The sequence below is a fragment of the Varanus komodoensis genome, unplaced genomic scaffold (assembly GCF_004798865.1).
Source record: "Varanus komodoensis strain SLA01 unplaced genomic scaffold, ASM479886v1 scaffold52, whole genome shotgun sequence".
Classification (NCBI taxonomy): Eukaryota; Metazoa; Chordata; class Lepidosauria; order Squamata; family Varanidae; genus Varanus; species Varanus komodoensis.
This window is the reverse complement of record NW_025336114.1, coordinates 3199496-3213018: the sequence shown is the minus strand read 5'-3', so window position 1 is coordinate 3213018 and position 13523 is coordinate 3199496. Positions and strand designations below refer to the sequence as shown.

At 40.8% G+C, this 13523-nt stretch overlaps 1 protein-coding gene across 9 annotated transcripts in view; it reads left to right on the top strand.

Annotated features, from left to right (window-relative positions):
* The window catches only part of CHD6 (chromodomain helicase DNA binding protein 6), a 145810-nt gene that overhangs the window by 112966 nt on the left and 19321 nt on the right, over nucleotides 1-13523 (top strand). For all 9 annotated transcript variants that reach the window (XM_044447491.1, XM_044447496.1, XM_044447493.1 and 6 more), the window contains 7 exons: nucleotides 197-399; nucleotides 952-1151; nucleotides 3910-4069; nucleotides 5286-5375; nucleotides 7863-7966; nucleotides 8808-8937; nucleotides 11122-11182. In XM_044447491.1, coding sequence (XP_044303426.1) covers nucleotides 197-399; nucleotides 952-1151; nucleotides 3910-4069; nucleotides 5286-5375; nucleotides 7863-7966; nucleotides 8808-8937; nucleotides 11122-11182 — 948 coding nt within the window. The remainder of the gene's footprint in view (nucleotides 1-196; nucleotides 400-951; nucleotides 1152-3909; nucleotides 4070-5285; nucleotides 5376-7862; nucleotides 7967-8807; nucleotides 8938-11121; nucleotides 11183-13523) is intronic.

Below are 13523 nucleotides of genomic sequence, written 5' to 3'. Positions count from 1 at the left end.
TGGAATGGTCAATGGTTAACACAAATTGGATCCTTGCGTTAATTAACTCTGATAGAACGATACCATAATAGACCTCTTGATATCCTAAGTCATGAAATGAATCTAGTCCCTCAATATGAATAGTGAAAGGGCTAGCTGTCCTTGCTGTTTTGGATGCAGATTTAAAGCGTTATCTCTGTGTTGTTTTACCGCCCAGGAGAGCCTTGTGATTGATAGGCCCCGTGTCCGCAAACAGACCAAGCACTACAATTCCTTTGAGGAGGATGAGCTTATGGAGTTTTCTGAGCTAGATAGTGACTCTGATGAGCGGCCCACTCGCTCACGGCGTCTCAATGAACGAACACGTCGCTACTTAAGGGCAGAGTGTTTTCGTGTGGAGAAGAATCTACTTATATTTGGGTGAGTGTCTATGTTCTGTCTTCCTTGAGAGATCACTCCCAGATTATACTACAGTTCTAGCAGATTTTTTTATATTTAAGAAGGTGGGTGCTTTTTGGCTTGGCATCTTTGGAGTATTAAAATTGGAAAAGCTGTCCAATCTTTCCCAAATAATTATAATGTTTTCCTCAATTTCTATAGGGAAGTGTTTGGATGGAATAGTGACTTCTGTGGCTCAAGGTTCTTGTTGATTCTTTAGCTGCCTCTCTCCCAGTTAATGCCCCAAAGTTTTGAGGGTGATTTAGATTTCCCTGGAGGAGGACCTCCATGTGGTCTGAAGTACATTGGATCATTTTTTTTTCATTTTATCTATCACCTGGCCTTGAGACATTCCTTGAGGGGTTTCTCTTTGCCCATTGCACTACTCATTTTCATTGTCAAGCTTCTTAGTTTGTGCCATTTCCTTTCCTTGGTAGCATGGTGGGGTTTTCTGATACTTTCCAGTAAAGTGTAGAATATGAAAATGCTGGAGAAATTTCAAGAGTCCTTATGATACACCTCTTGTTTTTCAAGTTGGGGGCGCTGGAAAGACATCTTGACCCATGGACGATTTAAATGGCATCTTAATGAGAAAGATATGGAAATGATCTGTCGAGCGCTCCTGGTCTACTGTGTCAGACATTATAAGGGAGATGAGAAAATTAAGAGTTTTATCTGGGATTTGATCACTCCAACAAAGGATGGACAGAACCAGGCCCTGCAGAACCATTCAGGTACCCAATTCATTTTGTTGCATTATTGAATCATTTTCCGTAAGCTGCGGCTTAAATTGCTAGAAGACACACTGACCTAGTTCTGCACAAAATTATGCACTAAGAAACATTTAATTCTGCAATCTGAATATTTTGTGTATGTTAGACAAAAACTTCTGCTAGTTGTGGGGAGGAAGAAGCTTATGAACCCCACTTCTGCCTTCTGAAAGGGTGTCTGTCTGGCTGTCTCCATAGCCCTCATAATCTGCACATCTTTGCTTAGAAAATAAGTTAAACCTGAGGTATTCAGAATACTGGATTTTCTTCTTGATACCAAACTGCATGCTTCTCCTGATAGGAATGATGGGATAATTATTTTATTTGGTGTAGGAATTTCTTTCCCACCTCTCTAATGTCTATGCATCTGCCAGGATGGTGTGCAATATATTAAAAACATAGTGTAACATTGTAAGCATTCAGTAAAAAAAAATCCTAAAAATACAGCACAGAAAGGGACTCTAGATGAAATACAATAAATGCATTAGCAAATAAATGCATTAGCAAAATAATAAAAATAAAACATGTATTTACATATGTATTTCTAGCCTATTCCATATCTAGGCCAATTCCAGGACTCAGCAATGTAAACCATTGTCAAAAGGAACATGCCTTAAGCAAGTGCTGAAAGGCAACTTGGAATTCAGCTGAGTTCATGAGCAAGGTCTTTATAAAATTGCTGCAGCCACTTTTTTCTAGCCTCCATGCATTTACAAGCACGACTTCCATGCAGAGCCAGCTCTTAAGAAACATATTAAAGCTTTAACCAAGAGACTCAGTTAGCACTTACTTCCCTTCCCCCTAAGAGCTGCCTTTGCCTTGAGGGGTGGAATGAGCACTTCCCTGCCGAGGTCTTTTCTGACCATTGCATGTCCAGTCTCGTGGAATCTGTTTCATGCTGCTTGGTTTGAGGGCTTAGTCTTTTTTTTAGGAAGAGACTCCTTTGCTTTTCTTCCCAGGTTACTGTAGTGGATGTTATTCCTTCTCTTTATGTTCATTTCTTCATCTCCCTTTGGTTACCCGTGGCACAGTGGACCTGTGTTTTGCAGCCTTGCTGTTGCAGAGGTAAATGCCTGCTTGTTAGTGCTGCTGCTATGACTGTCCTTCTTCCTTTCTTCCCAAGCAGACTAGGACAAAGACTTAAATACAAGGCTTTATAATGTTAGCGCTGACTAGGCTGGCTTTGTAGTACATAAGAAGAGCAAAAGAAACAATAAAGTTAGAATCCTGTCATTAGGGAAATACTGTTATTGATGAGAAGTTGATCGCAAACTTCTGCCTGCTCCTCTGAGTCAGAACCTGTTAAAAGCTCTGCAGGCTGTTGTGTAGGAGGAGTGAGCTGCATTCTGCTCCTAATATCAAATCATGTCTTTCTCATGAGCTTCTGTAGAAACCCCAAATACTTTCATCTCTAAGTACAGTCCATAACTGAGACCAAACAAACTCTTCCCTGTTTGAATAATTCTCAGGATAACACACGGGCTAAGTGCTACAGAAGTCAGCATCCCCTTTTTGTTAAAATTTGGGGGACATGAGTAATGCTACTTACTTGAGTTAAGATGCTTAAGCGTTGCATTCTGTGGAGTTCTGGGCAGCAGTTTTGGTCCAAACAATAACTTGCTCTCTCTCATGTTTCCCCAAGATATATTGAGTTTACTGTGATATTCATGTTGTAGTTACCAGTATCTTCTTTCTTTTGAGAACATGGCTACATAACTATATTGTTCTCTCTCTGTTGACATGAAGAATAGACATATTAACCAGTGGAGAAAAGTGTATTTGTATTTATGGGTAGGTATTCAGTCTTTTTGCTATCAAGTACAGTAGACTCTTGGTTAACTGGAACTCAAGCAGCCGGCAAAAAAATTGAAGAAATAATACTTTAAATAAAAACTAAAATAAAATCAGTTTCCAGCAGAAATGTAAGTTTAAATTTGGCACACTGTGCCTTGAGTAAGCCCACATGTTTGTCTCCTACTCCCACTAGTTCACTGTGCATAAACATACCGGTCGTTGGGATCTATTGTTGTTCAGATTTTGTGTTCTCATCCAACCCCAAGTATGCCAAAACAGGTCCCAAGTAAGCATAAATGCACAGTGATTACCCTCAAGTAGAAGATGGAAATATGAAAGGGGCTTGAGAAAGGTGAAAGTCATACAGTGTGCATGGAGGAATTTAGAGTTAGTTTGTCAATGATCTATGGCGGTAAGGTTCAGTCTCGAAGATAGATGTTTGTCTTTATTTGTCTTAATTTGCTTTTAATGACTGTATTTCAATATTAATATCAAGCCAATACAGATGGCATGGGGTATAGTATTACTTAGGCCTATTTTTAGTAGTAACTCTCAAAGCAACAAGAAACTACACTTATCCCGCATCTACCAATCTCCATAGGTACTGGTTAACTGAGAATCTACTGTACTTGGAAAATAAGAAAAGTGTGTCTGAAGTGAATCAGTAGGAGTGTATGTCTGTGTATTCAGCTATGGGTAATTGCTGATGGACAGAACAGTGTAGGGCTTATGAACCCTGTCTCTTATTCCTTCGTCTCTCAGCTTTTTCAAATACCATGTCTAGATATCTTTGAAATTCAAGAAGAGGAATCTGTTTCATTTTGTGTTGGACTGGACAAACTCTTTGAAAACAGGTTTTGGTGTATTGCCTGATAGAGCCTTCAAAATGCCATCCTGGAGTCATCATACACACTCTTTCCTGTTGTAGGCTTATCGGCACCAGTGCCAAGAGGAAGGAAGGGGAAGAAAACAAAGAGCCAGATGCTGCTCCCTGAGATCAAGAATGCAGACTGGCTCACCACCTGCAATCCTGAGATCATTCTACATGATGACAGCTACAAGAAGCACCTAAAACAACATTGCAACAAGTGAGCAAAAGGGACTCTAGAATGCATTGGCTGTCAGTTCCAGTCTGAGTACATACAGCATGCACATATTTTACAGAGATACCTTGAATTGTATTTCATTTCATTCTGACTTCTTTCAGGAGAAGTCATTTTGGCTTTGATCCACTGGTACCAGTTTTGATACAGTGGTATCAAAATGAGTCCTCCAAAATGAGTCTTGACTCATTGCTGAAACTCGCTAAGAACTGGCTCAAGAAATTAGGGCTGCAATTCAGAAAACGCTGATGGGAAGGGTGGTTGACCTTATTTGTTACTACATATCCATGATGTGTGAAGGCTACTTAATCTACAGCGGGAAGGACAAAACTCCCCCCCACACACAGACACATGCACACACACACATACACGTACCAGAAGTTGCCCCAGATTTGGGGCAAAGCACCAATGCAACCCATTCTACCTGGAATTACAAATGTTACTATCTTTCTATATGTCCTTCTCTGACCCTCTACAGTGAAAGAAATGCATGTCTCTGATTTGCATGGAACAGATTTAATGAGAGCCTTGTGGATATCTGCAGTGTTTTCATGATTTCCTGGGGGAGTCTTTGCAGCTGGCAAATTTTGATGACCTCCCTAGTACACAGCAGATACATACAGCCTCTGTTCTCCTGTGTCCCAAATGCAATTCAGCTGGCACGAGATAGTCAGTATGGAGATGAGTGTGCTTCTGTCTGGTTTTGGCAGGCCTGATATTTTCATAAGATTTCTGGGTTGTATTATGTTTGCTTTCATTTTTTTCCAGCATACCATGTGCCCATTCACATTTTCCTTACCTGATATGTATTCATGTCTAATCATATGTTAGATAATAATCCCTGTTTGGTTATCAGTGGGTGTGGGTTAGGTTTACTTGTCTGTCGTTCAGTGCTTTCTCACTAGGCTTACAGCCAGCTGGCTCTACTTGCTAATGGATGTCATGCTACAGCAAGTGAGGTGTCACTTAATCACTGCTGCTTACTCACCAGCATGCATTCTGGTGGCTTCTGTTTTAGCAGTGAGATTTAGCCCCTGCAGTGCCACCTTTGAAAGGCAGTACTACTAACTTCTAGCTTCCACTGCCAACAAATAAACTAGCATGGCTTATGAATCTGCAGCTTGTCTCAGTGAAGCTGAAGAGCATATTGGAAATTCTGGCTCACTTTCTGAATCTCACCTACTGTTTTTCCTTTTGGCAGGGTGTTGTTACGAGTGCGGATGCTTTATTACTTGAAAGCAGAAGTGCTGGGGGAGGCAGCTGACAAAGCCTTTGAAGGAACCCCTGCCAAGTATGTTACGTTAGGCTTCAGAATTTTATTTATACTCCCTCATGTTATAGCCACAGTATTGGAAATATATTCAACATTGCTTGGATTGCAGCACTCTTGTGTGTGCTTGCCTGTGTGTCTTTTGCACTCAGCGGGGAGATTATTAGATTCAATGAAGACCTATATTTTCTCACTGTAAATTACATTTTAAAGAGATCAGGGTAGTCTTTGTAAGCATTTCTGCAAAATGCATGCAGATGAAATTGAAGAGAAGCACTACTGAATTAGGGAAAAATCCTTGAATAGTAAAAATCCAATAACAGATCTAAGACCTAATCTGGAGACAGTGATGGAATTTATTTTTAAGTAAACCACAGCATTATGACACTAAGTGGCTGAGTTGTTTCACTCAACAAACCAACCTGAGAATAAGCCATGATAAGCCTGTTGATGATGACAGTTCATTGTGGCTATTTTGCTCCTGCACTGCACATCCATCCCCTTGTTCCTCCAGGCAGTATCCCAGAGGAGACTTTGGCAGCCACGATCAGAAGTTGATTTCAGCTCACTGCAGCTGTCAGAAATTCCCTTTTGGGCATGTTGCCCAAGCTACCCCATTGAGCTTCAGGACGCAAGTCCTGTTAGCCCTGCCGGAAGAAAGAAGATGTGCAAACAGCTTGTGCCCTAAAGCACAGTGGAAAGGAGCAGAAGGCAGGGTTGCCCAGTCTGTTCAGTGTTACTTTTGAGCACAGAGCAGTGCTTTCAAGCACATTGCCAGCTCCTGTCTCCTGTCCAAGAGGTCTGTTCTCAGGAAGGAGGCAGGAGTGCCTGATCTGCTCCCCATTGTTGCCCCAAGCACAGGGCAACACTTCAGAGTGGATTGCTAGCTCCCACCTCCTGCCTGGGAGATTTATTCTAGGGTAGGATGTGGGAGGAGGCAGGAATTCTGCTTTGTGTTACTGACCTGAGCATGGGGTAGCACCTCAGAGTAGACTCCAGTCAGCAGCTGGGGAAGTTTGTCCTTGAGCTGCTGTCAAAGATGGCTTGGATCTACTTTGGATTACACAGGGACCCAGTCCTAGGTCAGCTCATGGGTTCTAATGGTGAGTTGCTTGGAAAAAGAACTTCACATCCTGAGTGATGCAAACTGTGTTTGCATAACGTGAAAACCCACCTACAGTAACAAACCATGATGGGTTGTTGTGTCATTTAAAGCAGATCAATGTTTATAATATACAGGACTTTACTTTCTGTGTACTACCAGAATGTAAAGAATCCTGGTAGTACAAAATCACTGAATGTCCATATGAAAATCCCTGTTTCTTGCCAGATAACAAATAGCTCTGGAAGTCTTAAAACACTCCATAAAATGACATTCCACTGACTGGTGAACCATTGCCACAATACCTTTCTCAGGAACCAAATATCAGGAGTCTGTATGAATCCTCCTTAAATTTTATGTGATTGAGCAAATGCTTTAACAATGTGTAATAACAGTTTCTTGGTGCTTGGTATCAAATCAAGCTGTTCAGATAGGCAGTATCCAAAGTACATCATTTTCAGAACAAATAAAAGAAGTGACCAAAGCATAAAGAAGAAACAATGCTGAAAGTTCAAAAGAACCCTAGTGTCCGATTACACATCTTTTCATAACCAGTATTTGGAACTGGCCATACTTTTTATGTATTGAAAAATATAAGTGAACTTCATCTAAACTAAACATGTTTATAATAAATTGGCACAAATTATCTACAAAATTACATTGATTAGCAGCACTAAACAAGGAAAAAGTTATTCTAAATGAAGATCAAGTAACATGATCTCTAAAAGATATAGCATGAATAGGTTAAACAAAAGAAACGAATGTAAAATGCATGAATTGTGTGCTTACTGTGCAATAAATGAATACATAAGCTGAAGGAAACTAAGCTCTATGGTTTGAGACCAGGTTATCTGTATGAACCTGCCTGCTTATGTAGGTCATCAGCAGAAATGATCCCATGTTACCACTCTTCTGTGGACTCAGTGTAAAGACTTTCATTTTTAGAAAAGTTTTTGATAAACTGCAGATTCAAACTGGATTTTATGCCAGGTGTTAATTATGCAGAGTCTGTTATGATTTCGTTCTGCCATGTATATGAACCTATGGTTTTATAGAATATGTTACCTTGATGTTTTTAACCTTTTTTAAAATAGAATTTTGAACGTTAACTCATTTTTTTATTAGAATTGATTTGATGCTATGAGCTACCTTGGTATATTTTTGGGAAGACAACCATTTTAAACAAAATAAATGCGCCTTCACTTTCCCAGCCTTAAGATAAGCTTCAGAAATGTATCAGGAATATTCGGTACCAGGGACCTCATAATTTTCTTCCTCCCACAGTTTTGTCAAGTCTTCTTTCTGCCAGTCCTTAGACATACTAAGACATTTCTTCATAAACATTAGAGGAATGCCTGTTCCTGTGCAGAACCTTGTTGCTAATAACCTGTGTTTGTCCTTCACAGAGATCTGGATTTCCTTCTGCCAGACATTGACTATGTGGAGATTCCTGTTGATTGGTGGAATGCTGATGCAGACAAATCTCTGCTTATTGGAGTTTTCAAACATGGTATTTCCTTTTATTCAGGCTGGAATGTTACTAGGCATTCTTGCAGTGTGAGGCTGCTTCTGGGAGTCAAGAACTGAATAAAATTTGGTGTATTTTCTGAAGAGGTTTTCAAAGTTTAACTTTATCTCGCAGCTTTTTGTTTTGCTGTTGCTCTTTTCTCAAATTCCTTTGTGAAAAATAAGACCGGGGCTTCATGTACCCCTTGTGCTTAAGAAAAATCTAGATTTTGCTCTAAGAAAGCCTGCATTCTGAGAACTAGGATAGGATTCCAATCCTGTTCACACAAACCTGTGAGTAAGCCCAATTGAACTCAGTGGAACTTACTTCCTAGCAAACATGCATAGTATTGCTTTGCATGCAAGGTTTGAAAGATGGGGGTGAAAAATGTTTGAATGGCTGTATGTATTGAATGTATAAATAAATGTTACAGTTGGTCTGTTATACTAAAGTATTTATTTAATAGCTTATAATGGGTAACTTTATACAGAAGTAAAGATAGATTATAATTTAACTTAAATGTGATTTGTATTGATATTATGGGGGATTGTTTTGCATATATTTCCTTGACTTACATAGCTCTGTTTCTTTTATTATTATAAGAGGGGCAGTGAGCTATGCTGTCCCCTGAATACTTTGAAGATTTCACCGTTCATTGCACATACAAATTTCCTATATTATGCAATATAGTAAGGTTACTGTTCTGGATCATGTGCAATTGGCAGACTACCATCCTGCCTCTCACTGTTTCTTAATACTTATGAGGACATTAAGGGAATGGTAGCAGAGTTGAAGCTGGAAGTGATTGGAAGAATTACAATATAAACTGTTGGGGCTTTTTTAGGTTACGAACGGTACAATGCTATGCGAGCTGACCCAGCTCTGTGCTTCCTTGAGAAAGTGGGCATGCCAGATGAGAAGCTGCTGTCTGCAGAGCAGAGTGCCATTGATGGAGTGCAGGAGGCTCCAGAAAGGTAAGCCAGTGCTGGGTAGTGATAGCTGCTGGGGAGGCAGACATAGTCTGCACTTCAGCAGCAGTGTTACTGATGGCCTAGATTGGGATGGGAATGAGGCTCCTGAATCCAGCCCTCTGCCCTCCCATACTGCAATTAGGTTTTTAAAAATCCTGCATTGGCACCACTGTTTTCATTTCTGAATGGGAGGTATCTTCAGTGTCTGCTGAAGAAAAAAGCGCTAAACCTGCCCTCCCTGAGAAGTAGGGCCACCTCTGCAAAAAATCATGTACCTTCTGCACTGCAATTAGAGTTTAAAAACCATGATTGCTGAATGAGAGGCAATATTGTGTCTGTACACAGGAGTTGGTATGTTGTGGTCACTTGTGTGTTGTGTGAAATGGGTATGTGTGAATAAAATTGAATACTTAGTATTACATCTGTGGCTCATGTTTTTTCTCTTGCAAACTTCATAATCTTCCTCCTCTCCCTTCCTTCCTTACCACAACCGTGTGAGCTAGTTTAGGCTGCAAGTTAGAGACTGAGCCAAAGTTACCCAGTAAGCTTTATGGCTGACTGGGAACTACACTGACTGTTCAGAATGGAATTTCATAGCCTCATGAGCCCCACACAGTCTTTTCTGTGCTCCCTCTTCTGACATGTGGTCTGGGGAGAAAGAGAATGTTCTTCTTGGTCTAGATGTGGTTGATGCAGTAGTACAGCACTCAAACAGTATCAGTAATTTGCCATTTAGAGTAGTGCTGTAAATTGACAAATGAGGAGTTCTGGCTTGTATGAAATATATGAAGAGGGTGAGTTCATATGACATGGCAGCCCACCCTGGAAATAAACTATGCAGAATGGGTTGTCTGTGAAACAACCCACAGTGTGCCCAGTATAACACTGGGCTAATTCTAAGTTCTGCCCCTTCCTTATCTAGGAACACTGGTTGGACCTGTCCAAAACCCTGTCTGAAAAGGAAGTTTTGACAGCTATCAAAATTCCATTCTCCTGTAAATTGAGTATCTTGGATTTTTCCACCTTCCCAAGCATCTAGAATTTTGGGAGAAGCTGGAAAAAGTAGAGGGCAGTGAGAATAGACAGATTCATACACAAACAGAGCAGAACAGAATAAAAACTACAGTATATTGTTAGGAAGAGAATGATTGACACTCCAGCCCCTTTTTCCAACAAAGGTCCCCTCATGGGTTTGCTTCTTACTTGACAGCACATCGTTTGAAAGCTATCAAATGAGAAGCAAAGAAGCAAAATAATTTGTTTGTAGCCTTACTTTGTCAGTGTCCTGGATGGTGCATTCTGTACTTTGATAGGAGCCATGATCCAGGGCACTGATGAAGCAAATCCATTCATTTTGGGTAATCAAAGCGGACAACTCTAAAAATGCATTAAAAACTCCAAAAATGTATATATTATCAGATTTAAAAAAGGCAAATAAGTGGCAGTTGCTACAATGTGTCATTTGGGCATGCTGAAGATCACTAAAAGTGATATCTGGGGAAATAATGAAAAGGAGTAAAAGCCACTGCGATCACAACAAGGGTTGTAGTTGGTGCAAGGCAGAGCAGGATTGTGATGGTCTCTCCAAAGTGTCAGTTGGGCACTTAGTGAAGTGGTTGTCACTCGCAGACACTCAGGCAAGCTTGGCACTGATTTTTGGCTTGCTTACCACTGCCACTGGCTTGCTTACCACTGCCTTGTATACAAGATGGGGCCAGTCACCGGGGTTCAGACAACACATCATGGTTACAAAAACCTGTAGAAGAAGCCATGGTTTTGCATTGTGGCTTGGTGCAGGTTCTGATGATGTGCCAACCCTCCCATAGCTAGTTACCCATAATGGATTGCTGTACTGTACATATCCAGTTGTTAGTATACTCATAAACAGTTCTCTTGTTAGACTCTGTATGTGCTATGATTGCATGAATTCCCATACAACCATGAGAATGCATGTGCTTGAGAACTAGGCTATAACTTAGTCTTAAGAATGTAGAAGGTGGCAATGAAAGGTGCTGCACACCATTTAAACTATCTTTGTTATAAGGCAGATGTATATCTACAGCACAAGGATGTAGCCAGCATTTCTTCCCCCCACATCAATGGAATCAATGTGTCAAGACGTTTCTCAGAATTATCTTGTCTTATGAAGCTTACCCAGATTCAACCTGGTTGGATTGTTTTGTTTAGGACAACAGAGGATAAAGAAGAGAACAGTGCAGAGAAGCTAGAAGGGCTGCCGAAACAAGAGGTAAGTATGATTTGCTAGAGGCAGTAAGTACTTAGCTCAGTCTGTTCTTTATGTCTTGATGGCATTAAGGTCTGGGCTAAATATAAAATATTACCTATGAAAGTTTCACATCTCCCAGATGCCATGGTGCATAAGCAGTAAGGGAACAGGCCACATTTTGCCCATCTCTTTCTCTCCAAGAATCACACTCATTTTTCCAGGCCTCTAAAGTTCTCATTCTGATGCATTTTCAGCCATCTCCAGGGGAGGAGACAAAGATACCACAGATCTCTTTAGAGGTCCATTTCTCTTCCTCAAAGCAAATGGCTAAACTCCCACAGGGAAAGGCTTGTAACTCAGTAGTAGAGCATATATTTTGCATACCAAAAGTCTGGGGTTCATACGTCAAAGTAAGACTGAGGAAGACCCTTTTCTGCCTAAGCCCCTTAAAGCAGCTCTCTCTCAGTGTAAATAATCCTGAGTTGGCTTAATTTGTGATCAGAGCTGTCGTAGTGCATCTTTTAAGACCTTCAGCATCTCAGTTTTCTTCGATGCAGCAGCACAGATAGTCTGCTCTGGGTTCAGTGGCAGATCCTCCCAATGTAAGTCTTGTAGGGCTTGTTTAAGTATTAATTACATCTCCCAAGAAACAGCCAAGTCTCCTTATGGAAGGGGGATGCCTTGTTTCCAGAGCTGAAGGCAGCCAATCATGAGGTCCTTTCCTTTGTCTTTTGCAAAACTGGGTAAGGCGGAATGAAATGCCCACCTCTACAATAGGAAGTCTCCAGCCTGGCACATGGATACTATTCTTTATCACTGAGAGTTATGGAAGAACTTAAGGTGCTATTGATTCATGCTCCTGTGGTGCCTTACTTTCAGGAGCCATGAATGAGGACATGCCTCTTAAAGAAATGAGTGAATATTATGTTAAACCCATGAGGCTACTGTCTGGATGCTTACAGCCTCCCCCATGGCTTGCTTTCTTCTTGGATAAAGGATATTATTAACAATAAGGAGTTGAATAGTTTTACCCTGCTTAGGAGTTTATTAAAACTATACAACTATTAAGCTAACTCTTAAAACTGGTTTATTAAGACTATACGTTACATGCCGCACAGGATTCCATGATTTATGTGTCGTGTTCTACTGCTCTAGCCATTGCAACAAGATGTTAACTCTGGTTAAATCACTGCAGTTTAAATACCTGTTTCAGAGGGAACATGACCTCTATTCTCTTTGTAGGGCTCCAGACTTTGGAAAAGGCCCTTAAGAATATCTTAGCAGAAACCAAAAAAAGAAGGTGGCTATGCCTATTGCTTCTTATGAAGGACGAAAGAAAACCTAATAAGACTCCTTCTTCCTTCCATACCTTCAGATCTCCATTCAACCTTTCCTTCAGCCTTATAGCTTTAAGTGCTCAGTGCCTACCTTGTCATGAATCAAATTCAATACTCTGCTAAGGACTGAGCAGAGCAGGTTCTTCTCAGTTCTCAAGGACTCCTCTCCCACAGTTATGACTCTCTTTTTTCATGTGTGGGAGGAAGGCTACAACACTTCCTTCACACATGGAAGTAGACAGCACCAGACACCTGAACTCTAAACAGTACTCAACACACAGATTTTCTGGAGTATCACTCCATTACTAGAAGCAGGTTTCTTTCTTCTATTTCTTCCAGGTCTGTCCACAAGCAACAGGTTATGCCCATACCAGGAGGATATCCTGTCCTCAATAAACCCTCACAGAGGTGTACTCCCATGTCCCCACAGCAGAGGAAATTTCTTCATTTTGCTTATGTGGGGTACCACTGCCAATATAGGGCAGTGTTCTTTGGCTTGGCATCAGCACCAAAAGTCTTTTCTAAGCTCTTGCTGGGAATGGTAGCTCATCTCCAACTCAAGTCTATTGACTTCTTTCCTTATCTGATCTTATTCTGAAGTCCCCAACTCTGACAAATCTACAGATCATGATTTTCCTGTCTTCAGGACCATGGGTTCTTAATACAATTTAAAAGAGCCACCTCAAATCCTCCCAAACCCTAATTCACTGGGGAGTAGCTTTAGATTAAGGGCAGAATCTCTGAGGGCAGAATCTAGGCAGAGTCCCTTCTCCGGGAACCCTCCATGAAAGAAATTAGGAGAGTAAGTACCCGGAGGAGGGCTTTCTCTGCGGTGGCGCCCAACCTATGGAATTCACTCCCCAAAGAGGTCCGCCTGGCACCGTCGTTACTGGTTTTTCGGCGCCAGGTAAAGACCTTTTTATTTAAACATCATTTCAATTGTTAAAACATATGATCTGGCCTGGGCAACTTCTTCTTCCTTCTCTTTCTCCTCCTATATTTTTATTTTATACTGATAATTTTAA